At 36.6% G+C, this 18,950-nt stretch overlaps 1 protein-coding gene and 2 long non-coding RNA genes across 3 annotated transcripts; 2 read left to right on the top strand and 1 right to left on the bottom strand.

Moving 5' to 3' along the window:
* Positions 1-591: 591 nt before the first annotated feature.
* On the bottom strand, positions 592-4,386 carry LOC140184870 (uncharacterized). The gene is made up of 2 exons (XM_072238064.1): positions 1,891-4,386; positions 592-1,725 (listed from the first exon to the last, which is right to left on the bottom strand). Exons 1-2 carry the CDS (start codon positions 4,384-4,386, stop codon positions 592-594), a joined length of 3,630 nt encoding a protein of 1,209 aa, XP_072094165.1.
* A 6,421-nt stretch (positions 4,387-10,807) lies between these two features.
* LOC140184574 (uncharacterized) lies at positions 10,808-12,565 on the top strand. Its single transcript, XR_011881644.1, has 2 exons — positions 10,808-11,148; positions 12,284-12,565. It is a non-coding gene; the product is annotated as an uncharacterized lncRNA (long non-coding RNA).
* A 2,589-nt stretch (positions 12,566-15,154) lies between these two features.
* LOC140184573 (uncharacterized) lies at positions 15,155-16,919 on the top strand. Its single transcript, XR_011881643.1, has 2 exons — positions 15,155-15,481; positions 16,617-16,919. It is a non-coding gene; the product is annotated as an uncharacterized lncRNA (long non-coding RNA).
* The last annotated feature ends 2,031 nt before the right edge of the window (positions 16,920-18,950 follow it).

Here is an 18,950-nt window from a genome sequence, read left to right as displayed (position 1 = left end):
TCATCGATGGCCAATAATATCCGGCTCGGATTAACTTCCTCGCTAGGGCTTTGCCTCCTATGTGGTGGCCGCAGCATCCTTCATGGACTTCCCTGAGGACGTAATCCATCTGGTCGGGGTGCAAGCACTTCAGTAGGGGATGATTGAACCCTTTTCTGAACAGCTGACCCTGGATGACGGCATATCTAGCAGCTTCCCTTCTGAGCTTTTTGGCATCTTTTTCGCTGTCTGGGAGCTTGCCGTTTTCTAAGAAGTCGATAATGGGATCCAGCCAGGAGGGGTTTAGCTTCGAGAGGTGTAGTGTGACTGCCGGCTCTTTCATCTTTCCTTGGATTAGAGATCGGTTGCCCTCTCCCGGTTTGGTGCTAGCTAATTTTGACAAGAGATCTGCCCGTGTGTTCCTTTCTCTTGGAACGTGCTGGATCGTGATTTCTTCAAACTTTCGGCTCAAGTCCTTGACTTTTTCCAAGTATTTCTGTAACAGCGAGTCCCTAGCTTGATAGCTCCCGTTCACTTGGGAGGTAACGATTTGCGAATCGCTGCATATCTCCAACCTCGTTGCCCCGACTTCTACCGCTAAAGTTAAGCCTCCTATGAGGGCTTCGTACGCTGCTTGGTTATTTGAAAGGGGAATTCGAACTTAATCGACTGTTCATACACGACTCCAGCTGGGCTTTCCAGGATGATCCCGGTGCCCCCGAACGCTTGGTTAGAGGCTCCGTCAACGTGGAGCTTCCACCGTGTGTTCGAGTCTTCGGCCGGATCCCCCGCTACTTCCACTAGGAAATCCGCCATCGCCTGCGCCTTGATGGCTTGCCGGGGTTCGTATCGTATGTCGTATTGGGACAGTTCAATGGACCAGGTCATCATTCTTCCCGCTAAGTCGGGTTTTTGGAGCACTTGCCGGATCCCCTGGTCCGTTCTTACGACAATCTGGTGGCTTTGGAAGTATTGCTTTAACCTCCGTGAAGAGGTCAGGAGTGCCAGAGCTAGTTTTTCCAGTTTGTTGTATCTCAACTCTACCCCTTGTAGGGCCCTGCTGACAAAATAGACTGGTTGTTGTATCCTTCCTTCTTCTCGCACCAAAACTGCGGCCAAGGCTTCTCCTGTTATGGCGAGGTAAAGGTATAATGGTTCCCCGTCCTTTGGCTTCCCGAGGACCGGGGGTGCCGCCAGGATTTCCTTAAAGTGCTGAAAGGCTTCCTCGCATGCGGGCGTCCACTCGAACGCTATTCCTTTCTTCATGAGGTTAAAGAACGGTAAGGCCTTTGTTGCCGACGCTCCGAGAAACCGTGATAATGAGGCCAGCCGTCCTGCCAACCTTTGGACGTCCTTGATACTGCCTGGGCTCTTCATTTGGAGTATCGCTTGGCACTTCTCCGGATTGGCTTCTACCCCTCTTTGGGTTATCATGAATCCAAGGAATTTTCCAGCTTCCATGGCGAAAGCGCACTTGAGGGGGTTCAGCCTCATGCCATGTTGTCGAAGAGACGCGAATACACTCGCCAGATCGTTCAGGAGGTCGTCAGGTCGTGTTGTTTTCGCGAGGATGTCGTCCACGTAGAGTTCAACTGGCTTCCCTATGAGGTCGTGGAATATCCTATTCATTAACCTTTGGTATGTCGCCCCCGCATTTTTTAGGCCAAATGGCATCACCTTATAGCAGAAAGTTCCTCCCGGTGTTATGAATGCCGTCTTGTCTTCGTCTGGACGGTGCATCGGTATCTGGTTGTAACCGGAGTAGGCATCCATGAAGCTTAGATACCGGTATCCCGTTGCAGCATCGACGAGTGCGTCTATGTTAGGGAGGGGGAAGCAATCCTTTGGACACGCTTTGTTGAGGTCAGAGTAGTCTACGCACATTCTCCACTTGCCGTTGTGCTTTTTTACCAGAACTACATTCGAGAGCCATGTCGAGTAGTCTACTTCTCGTATAAAATCTGCTTCTAGGAGACTAGCCGTCTGCTTAGCCACCTCCTCTGCCCTATCTGCCGACATTTTTCTCTTCCGTTGGGCTACTGGACGCGCTTCCGCCTTGACGGCTAAATGATGCGACATGATTTTTGGGTCTATGCCCGGCATGTCGGCCGGTGTCCAGGCAAACAAGTCCCTATTGGCTCTTATCATTTCGACCAAGGGCTCCTTTAGCTCGTGCGGGAGGTTCTTGTTGACGAACGTGAATCTTTCCTCTTCGTCGCCGATTATGAACTTCTCCAGATCCCCTTCTGGTTCCGGTCTGGGTTTGTCGTCTACTCTGGCATCTAGGTCGGCTAGGAACACGCTGGACGCCTCCTTGGACTTCTTTCTTAGGGAGAGGCTGGCATTGTCACAAGCGACCGCCGTCTCGAGGTCTCCTCTCACGGACCCTATAGATCCGTCATCGGTAACGAACTTCATGACTAGCAGCTTTGTATTGATTATGGCCCCAAAATCGTTGATCGTCTTCCTTCCCAGGATGATATTATAGGCGGTGGAGTCTCGGAGGATTACAAACTCGGCCATTGCCGATCTTCGGCCCTGGGATTGTCCCACGGAGAATGGCAGGGATATTACTCCGTCTGGTTTGATGAAATGGTCCCCCAACCCAATGACCCCGTGTTGGTGAGTCGTCAAATCGGCATCTCTTAATCCCAGTGCGTCGAATACGTTGCGGAACATGATGTTCGAGTCCGCCCCCGTGTCAACAAGGATGCGCTTGACGAGGCCGGTTCCCACTCTGGCCGTGATGACCATGGGCGGGTTCTCCGGGGCCTCGTCGAACCATTGGTCTTCTAGGCCGAAAGAAATGAATGGAGGCTTCTTAGGGTTTCGCGTCGATGAGGAGGAGATCGACAATATCTTTGCGTCTTTCTTGTGTGCCGATCTGGATCTTGGTGCGGCGTTTTTGGCCGTTACCACGTTTATCACCGTGAGGCCGTGATCTCCGCCTTCTTGCTCTTGTCGCCGCTTTGCCGAACGGGTTTTGCCTTCTTCGTCTTGGTCGCGATAACGTCTCCTTGGCTCCCTGATAAGGTGGGAGAATGCTGCTAGTTTGCCTTCCCTTATCGCTTGTTCTAGTGCATCTTTTAGGTCAAAACAGTCCTGCGTTAGGTGACCGTAACCTTTGTGGTAATCGCAATAGAGGTTTTTGTTCCCTCCAGTGCGGTCCTTGAGTGGTCGGGGCTTTGGCAGGATTCCTTTCTCGGCTATTTGTCGGTAAACTTCTACGATGGGGAGCGTGAGTGGAGTGTAGTTGGTAAATTTCCCGACTCGGGGGAATGTCCTCGGTGCCCTGTTTGGCGCCTCTTCCTTGGTTTGTTCCTTCGGCCTTTCCCCGTTCTCGTGTTGCCGGGGTTGATTGTAGCTGGACTGCCGTTTGTTGGCAGCCACAACTCGGCTGACTTCCTCGTCGTTTATGTACTCTTTGGCTACCGTCTGGATCTCGTGCATCGTCCAAACCGGTTTCGTGGTGAGATATTTTCGGAAGTTCTCGTTGAGGAGGCCGTTCGTCAGGCAAAGACTGGCCACCGAATCGGTTAGGCCGTCGATTTCCAAGCATTCATCGTTGAACCGATCCAGGTACCTCCTGGCCGGCTCTCCTTGTCTCTGGGTTACTCCCAGAAGGTTGATCGGGTGCTTTGCCTTCGCTATTCGTGTTGTAAATTGGGCCAGGAATACGCGGCTGATGTCCGAGAAGCTGTAGATCGATCCCTGCGGGAGGCCGTTAAACCACCTGATTGCGGGTCCCGCTAAAGTTACCGGGAAGGCACGACATCTTACCTCGTCCCCTACTCCCTCCAGATTCATCCTGGCCTCGAAGGCCGTGAGGTGTTCTAGAGGGTCTTGAGTTCCGTCGTACCTCATGTCCGTTGGTTTGTCGAAGTGTTTCGGCAACCGGACTTCAAGGATAGATCGGTGGAATGGGGTGGCGCCCATTATTACAGGTTGTCGTGTCCTCGCGGACCTCCCGTCCCCGTCTTCGCGATCCCGTGCCGCTCGGCGGGTTAACCTACCTCGGGAGTAGATGATCGTGTCGTTTCGTCTTCTCGGGATCAGGGACTCCTCGCGCGTGCTTTTCGCTTCCGTTCGGGATGCGGAGGTACGCCGCAGGCGGTTTCGGTGGGAGTCCTCCTCTTCGCTTTCGGGGGACGGGGTGTAGCTGGGATCGGTGGTTCGTCCGTCTCGCTCCCGGTCGGCCAACTGTCGTTCTAGGTTCTGGACCCTATGGCGTAGCTCCTGCATTATTATGGCGCTGTCGCCGCCCGTTCCCCCGAAGGGTCGTGTCCTCGTATGCTGTTCTGTGTGTTGTCGGGGGGACCTCCGCCGCCCCCTTAGTGATGCGACGGAGGCTGCCCCCTCCGCTCCGACTCCTCGAGCTTGGTCTCCGGGACCCAGCGCGACTTCCATTTAACCGTATTCCCCACAGACGGCGCCAATGTTCTGTCGTCGGTTGCCGGACAGGTCGGGTGATTAGTTGAGGGGGTGATGACGCCTCAATAGTGGCCGTGCTGGGTTTGGATCTGCCGGGTAGCCGAGCTCTTGCTGTGGAAGGAAAAAAGGAGGGTGCCACCTGCAAAGACACTCCGACGCCCAAGTCAGCTGGTGTGCAGGTGGGGAATATGATGGGTGGAAAAGTTACGTACCTTGGGAAAAGGGCAGGTCCTTCCCCTTTTATACCGTGTCAGAGGTGGGCCCTACAAGGACAGGCCCACCTTCCTCGAAGCTTCCTCTCAGCTGCAGCGGAGAGCTGTCAGGAACGCGTATCCGGGTCGCGTAGTGACCTGCACATGCCCGACAGATCGGATCGGGTTATCAGTGGGTCGGGTTGACCCGTAAGTGGCCTGGGCCAGGCCGTTACACATGTTTATATTAAGTGCTTCTGAAAAAATTCTTATTGCCCGAAATGTAGTTTTCAATGAATCTAGTTTTCCTTTTAATGACACGTTCTTAAATTATTATTCCACATCTCATTCTCTGCATAATGATTCTTCTATTAATTTGCATAATGTTCAGGTTCCTTCTTCTTATAGAAAGGATTTTATTAATTATTTAATATCTTTAATTATGAGCATATTAAAAGATATCAATTATTGTAAGATTTCTGGATGAATATAGTATTGGAGAACAAACCAATATTTCACACTAAAAGAGCCGAAGAATCTCTAATTGAGTGAATTGATCAATTTGTATATATTTCAGTAAAGAAGCTTAGCTTTACATTTCATACTCCAACTCATATATATACATACTGGAGCTTTAGAACAAAAATCAAGATGAATAAAGTGTGTAAAGATCCTTTCTTTTTTTTTTTATTTAAAGATTATCTCTATAAAGTGTTGTATGATTAATCACTTTAATTTTTGTCGTAATAACTATTTGCTCCTATTATAATTACGGTCTCGCTAAGCTTCATCTACTCCTCTTTTCTATTGTGAATAAACGAGGGTAAGCCTAAAGTTACCAATTTAAAAACATTATTATAGCTACTGAAAATTTTTTATTTATTTATGTTTAAAACTCTAATTTTTTTTTTTATTCTAAATGTGTTGGACATTTAAACAGTAACATTTTCTTTTATTTTTTTTAACATGGTTGAATTGAAATAGTCTCCTTATATCAGTGGCAACGTTAATTTCTAACATCATAACTCTTTTCTCTTACCATAATACAAAGTGTTAACATTTTTTTATTTAATTTATGGTGTAAATAATAATATTTTATTTCATTTAATACCTAATGAATTCACACTCTTATTTTTTTTTATGTTGAATTGAAATAGTCTCGTTGGCAGCTATAGTTAGAATTACTGAAATTTATAAACAAATATTTATTTATTTATAAATTAATTATTAATTATCCTATTCGTCAAGAAGAGACACCAACTATCAAGGTATTAAGTAATATTTATATTCTTTAATTTATCATCCCATAAATTTAGTATATGTGCAAATAATAAGTTCGTGTAACGTGTGATCAGCGAAAAAAATAGAATATATTAAATAGATAAATATTTATTTATTCATTTTTAAGGCTCTAATTTTTTATTTTAAATCAAAAGTATTGGATATTTTTTATTTAATTTATACTGCAAATAGACACATTTTATTTTATTTAATATTTAATAAATTTAGACTCTAATTTTTTTATTTTTTTTCACATGGTTAAATTAAAATAGTCCCATTATATGATTAACAATTTTAATTTCTATCATAATAATTATATTCTCCTACTATAATATTAAGTGTTGATATTTTTATTTAATTTATGTTGCAAATAATAATATTTTGTTTCATTTAATACCTAATAAATGTAGAATCTCATTTTCGAAAATTTTCTTCAACATAGTTGAATTAAAATATTCTCATTATACAATTAGCAACTTTAATTTCTATGATAATAACTATTTTCTTCTACTATAATACTAACTCTCACAGCATAATCGTCAGCACTACCTCACAAAATTTCATCTTCATTGTTTATAGTATTTAATTTATCATCCCATAAATTTAGCATGTGTGCAAATAATAAGTTTGTCTAACATGTGGTTTTAAGAAAAAAAGGATAATACTGTAAATATATTAAATAAATGGATATTTATTTATTTTTAAGATTTTAATTTTCTTTTATTATAAAAGTATTAGATATTTTTATTTAATTTATGCTATAAAACTATTTATTTTATTTCATTTAATACATAATAAATTTAGACTCTAATATTCTTTTATTATCTTTGACGTGGTTGAATTAAAATAATCTTACTGTAAGATTCTTTAAATCGAGAAAAACAAAGGATGAAAACTTATGTGTGTGTAGTACCTGACGTGCGTATTTGACAATTCAAAACATACATCTAATTATATGAATTTAATTTTGATACACTGTTAATCTAAAATCGTTTTATATGTATATTCAATCACATAATGCCACATTAAAATAAAACTAATTATCTTTTATATTGATAGTGTGAATGATCATCTAAGAAAACGATTATAATTATACGACTGTATAAAACGTTTTACACTGTCAGTGCATCAAAATTAAATTCCAAATCATATTACAAAACTAATAAGTATTGACACAACATATAAGCATTGACACAAACGCTCTTTAAAAAGAACTTTTTTAAATCAATGAACATTTTAAAAATTATAAAATACAAAGAAAATTTCTTATAGTTTATTTTATATCATTTTGTTGATAACAAATAAAAGAAAATTAAAAAAAAAACATGATAATTAACAGGAAAATAATTGACTGAAAATTTTTATTATACTTTATATATTGCCTTGTCATTATGTATGAATAGTTAAAGTGGGATATGATAATTTTTTTTATTACTTGAATAATGTAAATGATAATAGCATAGTCATTTAAATAAAATTGGACACTCACATTATTACATACAATGTCAGCAAAAATAAATAAAGAAAAAAACTTTAAAAAATATACAAAAACATGGAATAAAAATATTATTTTTGGTAACAAAATTTGATTCACATATAACATATTTATTCAAATTTATATGTATAAGAAAAAATAATTCCAATCTAACGAATTAGATTAATACTAGAATGAGAAAGATAAAATCTAAGATAAGATATCAACAATGAATACTAAAATGTATATATTTTATTTAAAATTCCAACTTAAATTTATTAGTAAAGAGATTTAAAAAAATAAAAAAATAAGAAAGCAATTTGGGACATTGAAAGAAGGGAGATGATTATTAGTAAGATTGTTCTATAAATATTAGGGTTAAATACGATTTTAATTCTTATAGTTTACGCCAAAAATTTTATTTGTGTCCAATTTTTTTATTCGAATTTATCCCTAAAGTTCAATTTGATTCTAAAATCGACTTCGGACTAAAATTTCTAAAATTCTAAACTATCCCCAATATAAAATTATAAAAGAAAAAAGAAAAAGCACGTTTTGGAAAGAGAGAGAAGAGCACGAAGAGAGAGAAGCACGGAAAAGAGGAAAGTGGTGACGACGCCGACGAGGCCATTGCCATTTCTGCTACGACGCCAGCACGTCCATAAGTAACCGTGGTGGAGACGGCGTCGACGCAAGCAGATTAGACGGTAGAGTCAGAGTCGCGTCACCATTCTTTTTCCCAGCGAGCTTTGCTGCGCTACTCCTTGTGCGCTCGCTCGCCGCTTCTCCTCGTCGCTCGCTGCTACTCCTCGCCCACTCGTCGATGCTCTTCTCTCGCCACTGTTTCATAGGGTTCCAATTCTATTTGTTTTTAATTTTGTTGATTCTTTGGTATTGATTTTTGCTTCTATTTCTTGTTTATTATATTATTTTTTCTTGCTACTTTGTTGTTGTGTCTTGTTGATACTGCTGGTATTTTTTGTTTATTCCTTCTGCTTTTGTTTTAAAACTTTCATTGTTGTTTGTTATTAGTGTTTTTTGGTGGATGAAGAAGAAGAAAAAGTAAAAAAAAAAAATTGAGTATTTTGATGAAGAAAGTTGTTGAAGGAGGGTTGTTAAAAGAAAGGAATTTTAGTCTGAAAGATAATTTTAAAACCAAGTTTAATTTAGGGACGAATTTAAATAAAAAAAAATTGCAAACAAATAAATTTTTTTGTTTAAATTATAGAGACCAAAATCTTATCTAACCCTAAAATATTACTTAAAACTTAAAAATGTCTTAAGAAAACTTATTATATAATTTAAAATTTTATATTTTTATATTTATAAATGTCAAAATCTCATTTTTTTTATAATTTTTAAAATTTAATCATAAATTTTTTTTATTTTCTTAACAATTAATATATATATATATATATATATATATATATCCAATTATATATTGTTAAGAAAATAAAAAAAAGTTTGCAGCATATTTTGTAGTCCAATTTGCAGGGTATATGTGGGGGATAAATTTTGCTGACTGAGAGTAATGGAATAGAAAAAAAAATTTGTCTTGGGTTACGCGGTATATGTATTCCAATTGAGTTATGGGTGGAAAAGAGTACGAATTTTTTATGTATTATTAATGTTCTATAATGTGTTCAGTTTGATAATTGAATTAAATTGAAACGATCTAAAAAAGAAATAGACTCCACCAACAATTGCATGTAGTCTCAAATTAAGTTATAGATTGGAGTTTGGCGATTTTAATCGAGATAAATGACCTTAAATTTGTGATAATGATCAGTATGCGAGATGAGATATAATGATATTTATATTAAAATAAAATTTATAAATAATATTAATTTTAAATTTGTCAAAAATATGACAAGAAATAAATAATTTTTCAAATATAAATAATTTTAAAATAGTACTCATCGATTTTTGAATAATTTAAAATTTTTAATAATTGAATGAAAATAAAAAATTTTAATAATTTTTTGACTAATTTATTTTTTAATCTTGTCTCCATTAGTTTTAAAATAACTAATTCATTGAGAAAGTGTATAAATTAAAGACTTAATTGATCTTCAATTAATTAGTTATTGTTATTTATTTGAAATACAAAATGTATTGAGTGAATGATAAAGGTTTTTAAAATTTGTCAGAAATATGACAAAAAATAAATACTTTTATAAATAAAAATAATTTTAAAATAATATTTTTCGAATATTAAGTAATTTGAGAATTTTTATAATTGAATCAAAATAATACTCTTTGAATATTAAGCAATGTGATTCGCTTAGCCATGCGTCTTTTGTTTGGATTTGTCCTTCCCACGCTTTGCAAGTCAGTTTGAATTAATTTTTCATTTTAGTTAGCATTTAATTCAGGCATGCATGTGTTTATGTTTTTATTTGGTAGAGATTTAAACGTACCTGACATAATGTTTTAAGTTCATGGAGTTTCCACTAATCCAATTTGCGGGTTATGTTTTCGTGAATATCAATTAAAAAGTAATTATCCAAATCAATCTCTAAAAATTTTAAAAATAGATATTTCAATCTTTAAAAAAAATTAATATATAGATCAATTTTTATGATTTTTTTTTCGTCAAACATATTAGTTTCAAATCTATTTTCCGACGTGATACACTAATGGAGATTGTTGAGTTGGCAGATTATGTAGAGACCCTCAGTTTTAAAAATATAAATATAAATAAGTTATAATTTATTTCATAAATTGAAGTTTTTTTTTACCATTAGAAATTATTTTATTATCAGTAATTGAACTAATTTTATAACTATTTGAATTCAATCAAATTCATATTTTTATATATATAAATATTTTATGATGAAATATTTTACATAATTAAAATTATAATTCCAGTAATTTATAAATAATGAAACTTATATGTATATTTTAATTTGATAATTGATATTGTAATTATTTAAAAAATAGAGTTTAGATCATAATATTATTATCGAGTTTGATACTTAATTATATGAATAAATATCAGTACTCTTTGGTGAGCTTAGCTTTACTAATATTTCACCAAATATCTTTTATCCTTAAATTACTAATATCATTTATATTAATAACTCATATACTTTCAACTTTATAAATATTATTGCTATAATTGTATTATTATTATTACTATTACGTTTATTATTATTATTATTATTATTATTATTATTATTATTATTATTATTATTATTATTATTATAACTATTAGATTTACCTATTTTCGATTACCTAATCTATGCTTACGTTTATATTTATATATATATAAATATAAAGACTATGCATATACGTATTAATGTACTTCAATCATTAATTCAATATATATAAATATGTCCACTAAAGTTTATCATAATTGTTATGTATATATAATAAAGAAAAGCTAAGGCGGCTTATATATATATAATAAAGAAAGGCAATGCGGTTTACTAATTAATCATATGTATATAGATATATATATGATCAACATATGTGGGAGGAAAAAAAGGAAAGAAAACGGCGAGAGAGAAGAGCGCGACTGATGTGAACCCTTTCGAACGTTCTGCTTCGATTTCTGAAAATCTATAACTCCAATCAAAAATCTAATCCGGTGAAAGTATTCGTAACCTCCTCTTCTATACGTTGACACCATTTTTGATTAGTAGAAGTTGACAATGGCGTAGTTCCTCTTTTCTTTGGATTTGGCCAACGAGAGTTTTAGGAGGCATAGACGATTCTGGACATTTTCTTCTTCGATAGCTCAGTCAGAAAGCTTCTCCGGAGCTTTGAATATTTTGATTCCGTACGAAGGTATGGTTTTGGTTTCTCGTAGTTAACATTTAATGTCACGTGAAAACTTAGGCTAGAAGACCTTAAGATAGGAATGAACTGAATGTATAATTGATGGTTTGTGTATATGGTATAAAATGTGAGGTTTAGCTATTGTCAATAATTTGCTGTTGAAGTTGGTCGGTTTGGAAAAAGATTTAATATTGGTATTTGTTTGATTATGAAATAATTTGTTACTGGAAATGATTTGAGTGACTGAGAGGTGTTTGGTTTGATAGTTGGGACCCTTGAAGAGTGGCAGAAATTTGAGTCTTAGAGGAGATAATGCCAAAATTTCTTTAAGAATTGGAGTTTGATTTGAGGTGGTATTTTAAAAAGAAAGAGATTATTATGTGGCTTGTGCATTTGAGACTATTTATTGACCCTCTGTCGCAAGATGTGACCGGGCACTTTAACTCCCCGGATTCCCCCATGGGCATGCATAAATATGAATATTGAATATTATTGAGCTTGGAGTTTAACTCCATGGAATACTATACTATTGAGCTTGGAGTGTGACTCCATGGAATATTATATTTGAGCTTGGAGTTTAACTCCATGGAATATTATTGAGCTTGGGGATGCGCGCACAGAGGGACTGTCCAATGGTTAACTACCAAGACTTGTCGGGTTGGCTGTATAACCGACAGATGAGACTCATCAGCCATAGGGCAGGCATACATCATATGCATTTGTTTGCTTTGTTTGAGTGTGCATTGCTTTAGTTTGTTTAACTGTTAAATTCTACTTATCTGCTACTTGTTCTACTTGCTGTAAATGCTTCTCTATCTGTGTTTTCTTTGCTTGAATTGTATGTGTATGTTTTTGGGAAATTCCTCCTGACGAAGGTGTGATGAGAGAGGATTGTTCCACCAATGATTTGGAGGATTAGAGGAGACAGAACGTGAATTATTAGGTTAAAGTTAGATTCAGAATTAGAACACCTTAGACAACTTACCTAATTTCTGGTTTAGTTGAATTCTTAAGCTGAAATCTGAGTGTCGAAGTTCTAGGAATGTCTCTGGCTTTCCCGAGACCTTTTATATTAACTATGCGGGCACCTTTACCATACTGAGAACCTCCGGTTCTCATTCCATACTATGTTGTTGTTTTTCAGATGCAGGCCGAGAGGCATCTCGTTAGGCGTCTGGACTCTTGAGGTGGAGTGGTTACTGGGATATTTTGTTATGACATGATGTATATATATGTACTTAGCTTTCTCTCCGCATGACTTATCCTTTTTGATCCTCTTAGAGGTTTATGGAGAGGCAGGATTGTATATATGTACTTTTGGGTTTTGGATATATATGTATATATGTGTAAATATTCTCCGGCCAGTCTTGACTTCGCAGGCTGAGTTAGGAGCTTGATATTATGTATCTTTGGCACTCTATTCCCACTTCTGTTATCTTGTGTTAAATAGTTATGGTTTTCTTAGCACGTAAGCTAACTCGTTCCTTGAGCGTAGCGCCGTTATTGTGCGATTTTTATTTCCCCCTTTTCTTCAAGGCTCCTAGCATACTATAATTCTTCTGCTATTATATGTACTCATTTTATTTTAGAGGTCGTAATACCTCACCACCTTCGTTTTACGACTTAAGCGTAAAGCTTAGTGTGGTAGGGTGTTACATTATGGTATTAGAGCAGTTCGTTCCTATAGAGCCTGAGGGATGGACTGATTATGCTTCTGGGCATACTCTGGGTGTGTGTATGTGCTATTAGGATATCTGATTGATATATGTGGCATAAATGTTCATGAGCATGCATCTGGAACTTGAAACATTAAACTTGCGATATTGAGACTGATCAACTTAATATCACTTGTTTGGTGTGAACAGGGACCAAATGTCGTCTCGTGGATCCGAACGAGGTGTTCAGAGAGGAAATCCCGTGGTTGAACCAATGCAAGGACGTCCAGGTGGAAACCCTAGTGCTAGTACAAGAAACGTAAGTCGATACTATAGGTCTGTGACCCTTACTGACTTCCTCAAGAGTGGTCCACCTCGGTTTAACGGAAACGCCAATGCCCTGGAGGCTGATCAGTGGTTTCGAGAGGTGGAGAGGTTTTTGTACACTCAGCATGTTCCTGAGGTACAGTCAGTAGAGATAGTGACTCTTATGTTGGAAGGAGATGCTCAGAATTGGTGGCAAGAATTGTGTCATACCTTGCAGGTGGAGTTAACGGATGTCTCTTGGCATGGATTCAAGACAGAGTTTTATGGGAGATATTTCTTGCATGCGTTTCGCATTGCAAAGGAATTGGAGTTAATGCAGCTGAAGCAAAAGGATATGTCCGTTGCCGACTATACCCGTGAATTCGACAACCTGTGCCGTTTCTCAAAAACTTGTCAAGGAAATCCAGCTGATTATGAGGAATGGAAGTGTGCTCAGTATGAGAAAGGACTAAGGAGAGATATCTTTAATTACGTGTATCCACAAAAGCTAACAAATTTCACTGAGTTGGTTAAGAAGAGCCAGCTCGCTGAGGATTGCTCCATGAAGTGGACACTGCTACAGGAAGGCTTTGGTGAGACCACTCCAGAAGAGCCGCGCAGGTACGGACTGGGAATGTGTTTTCGATGTGGAGCACCGGGACATATGTCTAGGGATTGTTCACGTGGGAGAGCCGCAGATGCGGGTTGGCCACGAGAGGATCGAGGTAAGTATGATATCGAATGCGTAGGATGGATTTGTTCTGTGTAGAGCTAGGACCCCGCTTTCGTTTAGGTTACATAATCGAACTGAGAAGTTTAGGACTGGAAAGGCTGGGCATAGTTTTGAACTTGGATATGGACTAGGAATTTAGGCCGATAGAAATATCTGTTTGATAACCGGTTAGGTGGCGAGAGAAAAAGTAAGTTGTGATAGATTTAGTGTTAGAGACTGAACCAGTTTCGATTGTATTACGAAAGGTGGAACCATTAGAATCGGCAGAACTTAAGAGCTAGACGAAGTGAGTATTAGAAGTGATAAACCCGTCGATCTAATACCAACCTGCCTTATAACCTTTCTGTATCGAGTCTATCTTGCATCTTCCGCTTTGCGTAGACTTTAAGCCATAAGAATATCCTGGATTTATAAACTAAGCATGTCAAACCTTTCTGTTTTTCTTTGACATGTTTAAGAAGGGAAGTTACGCTAGAATGAATCTTTTCCATTTTATATCAATTTTCGAGGGCGAAAATTTTTATAAGGTGGGTAGAATGTAGAGACCCTCAGTTTTAAAAATATAAGTATAAATAAGTTATAATTTATTTCATAAATTGAAGTTTTTTTTTACCATTAGAAATTATTTTATTATCAGTAATTGAACTAATTTTATAACTATTTGAATTCAATCAAATTCATATTTTTATATATATAAATATTTTATGATGAAATATTTTACATAATTAAAATTATAATTCCAGTAATTTATAAATAATGAAACTTATATGTATATTTTAATTTGATAATTGATATTGTAATTATTTAAAAAATAGAGTTTAGATCATAATATTATTGTCGAGTTTGATACTTAATTATATGAATAAATATCAGTACTCTTTGGTGAGCTTAGCTTTACTAATATTTCACCAAATATCTTTTATCCTTAAATTACTAATATCATTTATATTAATAACTCATATACTTTCAACTTTATAAATATTATTGCTATAATTGTATTATTATTATTACTATTACGTTTATTATTATTATTATTATTATTATTATTATTATTATTATTATAACTATTAGATTTACCTATTTTCGATTACCTAATCTATGCTTACGTTTATATTTATATATATATAAATATAAAGACTATGCATATACGTATTAATGTACTTCAATCATTAATTCAATATATATAAATATGTCCACTAAAGTTTATCATAATTGTTATGTATATATAATAAAGAAAAGCTAAGGCGGCTTATATATATATAATAAAGAAAGGCAATGCGGTTTACTAATTAATCATATGTATATAGATATATATATATGATCAACATATGTGGGAGGAAAAAAAGGAAAGAAAACGGCGAGAGAGAAGAGCGCGACTGATGTGAACCCTTTCGAACGTTCTGCTTCGATTTCTGAAAATCTATAACTCCAATCAAAAATCTAATCCGGTGAAAGTATTCATAACCTCCTCCTCTATACGTTGACACCATTTTTGATTAGTAGAAGTTGACAATGGCGTAGTTCCTCTTTTCTTTGGATTTGGCCAACGAGAGTTTTAGGAGGCATAGACGATTCTGGACATTTTCTTCTTCGATAGCTCAGTCAGAAAGCTTCTCCGGAGCTTTGAATATTTTGATTCCGTACGAAGGTATGGTTTTGGTTTCTCGTAGTTAACATTTAATGTCACGTGAAAACTTAGGCTAGAAGACCTTAAGATAGGAATGAACTGAATGTATAATTGATGGTTTGTGTATATGGTATAAAATGTGAGGTTTAGCTGTTGTCAATAATTTGCTGTTGAAGTTGGTCGGTTTGGAAAAAGATTTAATATTGGTATTTGTTTGATTATGAAATAATTTGTTACTGGAAATGATTTGAGTGACTGAGAGGTGTTTGGTTTGATAGTTGGGACCCTTGAAGGGTGGCAGAAATTTGAGTCTTAGAGGAGATAATGCCAAAATTTCTTTAAGAATTGGAGTTTGATTTGAGGTGGTATTTTAAAAAGAAAGAGATTATTATGTGGCTTGTGCATTTGAGACTATTTATTGACCCTCTGTCGCAAGATGTGACCGGGCACTTTAACTCCCCGGATTCCCCCATGGGCATGCATAAATATGAATATTGAATATTATTGAGCTTGGAGTTTAACTCCATGGAATACTATACTATTGAGCTTGGAGTGTGACTCCATGGAATATTATATTTGAGATTGGAGTTTAACTCCATGGAATATTATTGAGCTTGGGGATGCGCGCACAGAGGGACTGTCCAATGGTTAACTACCAAGACTTGTCGGGTTGGCTGTATAACCGACAGATGAGACTCATCAGCCATAGGGCAGGCATACATCATATGCATTTGTTTGCTTTGTTTGAGTGTGCATTGCTTTAGTTTGTTTAACTGTTAAATTCTACTTATCTGCTACTTGTTCTACTTGCTGTAAATGCTTCTCTATCTGTGTTTTCTTTGCTTGAATTGTATGTGTATGTTTTTGGGAAATTCCTCCTGACGAAGGTGTGATGAGAGAGGATTGTTCCACCAATGATTTGGAGGATTAGAGGAGACAGAACGTGAATTATTAGGTTAAAGTTAGATTCAGAATTAGAACACCTTAGACAACTTACCTAATTTCTGGTTTAGTTGAATTCTTAAGCTGAAATCTGAGTGTCGAAGTTCTAGGAATGTCTATGGCTTTCCCGAGACCTTTTATATTAACTATGCGGGCACCTTTACCATACTGAGAACCTCCGGTTCTCATTCCATACTATGTTGTTGTTTTTCAGATGCAGGCCGAGAGGCATCTCGTTAGGCGTCTGGACTCTTGAGGTGGAGTGGTTACTGGGATATTTTGTTATGACATGATGTATATATATGTACTTAGCTTTCTCTCCGCATGACTTATCCTTTTTGATCCTCTTAGAGGTTTATGGAGAGGCAGGATTGTATATATGTACTTTTGGGTTTTGGATATATATGTATATATGTGTAAATATTCTCCGGCCAGTCTTGACTTCGCAGGCTGAGTTAGGAGCTTGATATTATGTATCTTTGGCACTCTATTCCCACTTCTGTTATCTTGTGTTAAATAGTTATGGTTTTCTTAGCACGTAAGCTAACTCGTTCCTTGAGCGTAGCGCCGTTATTGTGCGATTTTTATTTCCCCCTTTTCTTCAAGGCTCCTAGCATACTATAATTCTTCTGCTATTATATGTACTCATTTTATTTTAGAGGTCGTAATACCTCACCACCTTCGTTTTACGACTTAAGCGTAAAGCTTAGTGTGGTAGGGTGTTACAGATTAACTCGCACACATAACCGTTAAGTGTCTATGTGTGCGAGGAAGACAAAACAATCTCTAAGGATCTAATTAAAACATCATCGTATTAGTACTTCTCCTTTCTCACTCTTCATCATTGAAACTCCTCATGAAACCTAGTTCTTCATCTGCAGAAATCGTCACATCAAGGTTTAATTTCGATGATGCCAAGTAGAAGAAGTTCGTCTTCTTCGAATCGCCGTGGAAGGAGACATGGTGGCTCCATTGGTTTTAGTCTCGTACATGGTGACATGAGTAGCCTGGAAAAAGTTGAAATCACGAAAGGGCAACACCCAAATGCTTATGCGATTTGTATGCAATAATTTTCATTTCAAGAACTCGTGAAAATTCGAGCAGATTATTTTTTGGATGCTCACTATATAAGGTAAACAATTGTTGACATTATAGTTAGTTAAAATAAAAAAAATTGCGTTGAATAATCTGTTTGTGGATTTGCAAGAGAAACTCCCTCACTGCAAGTTCTTTGCATAGGTTGACCAAATTTTTGACATAAGCTTTAATGATAATCTTGTGGAGGCGACGTCTGGTGTGGAGTTGGTTGCTAATGGGCCACCCATTTGTGATAATGATGTTGCTGGTTTGAGACAGAAACTAGTAGAATTGTAGAGTAGAATTGATATGTTAGAGGTTCATCAAAATGTAGTCTCAAAAATTAACTCCAAGAGTAGAGGTTTCAATGTAGCATCTGTTTTTATAATTCTGGCATTTCTAGTGTTTGCCACGACAATGGTAATTATTGACTTGTAAGAGCTTTAAAGTTGACATATAAGGATAGAAAGCTTCCTTTTAGTTTAGTATTTGAATGCTATTTTGTTGAAATTGTAAGCGCGTTTGTAATGTTTTTTGGATTGAACGGGAGTAAGTTAAAGCAAGTTTTTGCAATATGTATGCTTGTTAAAAAAATTCTTTATTGCATTATTAAGCAATGCATAAACACTTAATGATATTTATCTGTGAACTTGACACAAATTATAAAGATAGTAACAAATAAATGGAAACAACATAACACACCATTACTTCCAATACTAACTAAATCACTGTAGAGTATAGATTTTAGAATATACCATGCAAGTCTACAAAAAAGCTATCCATGTCATAGTAGCAACCTGACGAGATAATAGGAAATGCTAAAACACAAACTCTTCATGCATATAGCAGCATAAAACATAATGACAATGAAAACGAAAGTTTTCTACATAATAATCTCTCATCCAAAACTAACATGATGATATCAAAACAAAAAATTAAAAGTATTTCAAGTCTTCATCCTTGATTGCTTAATCACCAAAACATAGCTTAAACTAAGACACCAAAATGCCTAATGTCATGTCTTCAGCATGCATCACTGATCACTTTTTTTCTCGGATGCTTGAAATTAGGATTTGGAATAAAATGGAACATCCTTGATGTAGTACCCTTACTGGCAGCTGCCATTATTTTAGCTGAGATTCCTCCAGTTGTTGTAGGTGGTGGAATCAGCGGTGGAGTGCTTGATTGAATGGGGGGTGATTGATGTGGTTGGATGATAGGTTGTTTGACTCTAGCATTAGGTGGAATAGGCGCTTGAAAATTGGCAGAACCTTGCAATGATGGTGGTGTCATAGTTATCTGCATATAACAATTAACAACTTATTATATTAGATTATAAACCTCTATATCAAAAGCACAACATATTCACTACCATATTAACTTACCATGTTAGGCATTAAACTCAAGTTTACTGTTTTTGACAGAACCTGATGAGCATCAACATTCACATTCTACAAGAGACTAAATCACA

This window comes from Arachis hypogaea, chromosome 5 (genome assembly GCF_003086295.3).
Source record: "Arachis hypogaea cultivar Tifrunner chromosome 5, arahy.Tifrunner.gnm2.J5K5, whole genome shotgun sequence".
NCBI lineage: Eukaryota > Viridiplantae > Streptophyta > Magnoliopsida > Fabales > Fabaceae > Arachis > Arachis hypogaea.
This window is presented reverse-complemented; position numbering and strand designations above follow the sequence as displayed.

Bases quoted from the DNA above. Each gene is read 5' to 3' on its own strand.
- LOC140184870 (XM_072238064.1), bottom strand. From the start codon at position 4,386: ATGGAAGTCGCGCTGGGTCCCGGAGACCAAGCTCGAGGAGTCGGAGCG. The intron at 1,726-1,890 runs GTAAAAAAGCAC...GGTTACAACCAG, and splicing joins GGCTCTCGAATGTAGTTCTG to ATACCGATGCACCGTCCAGA.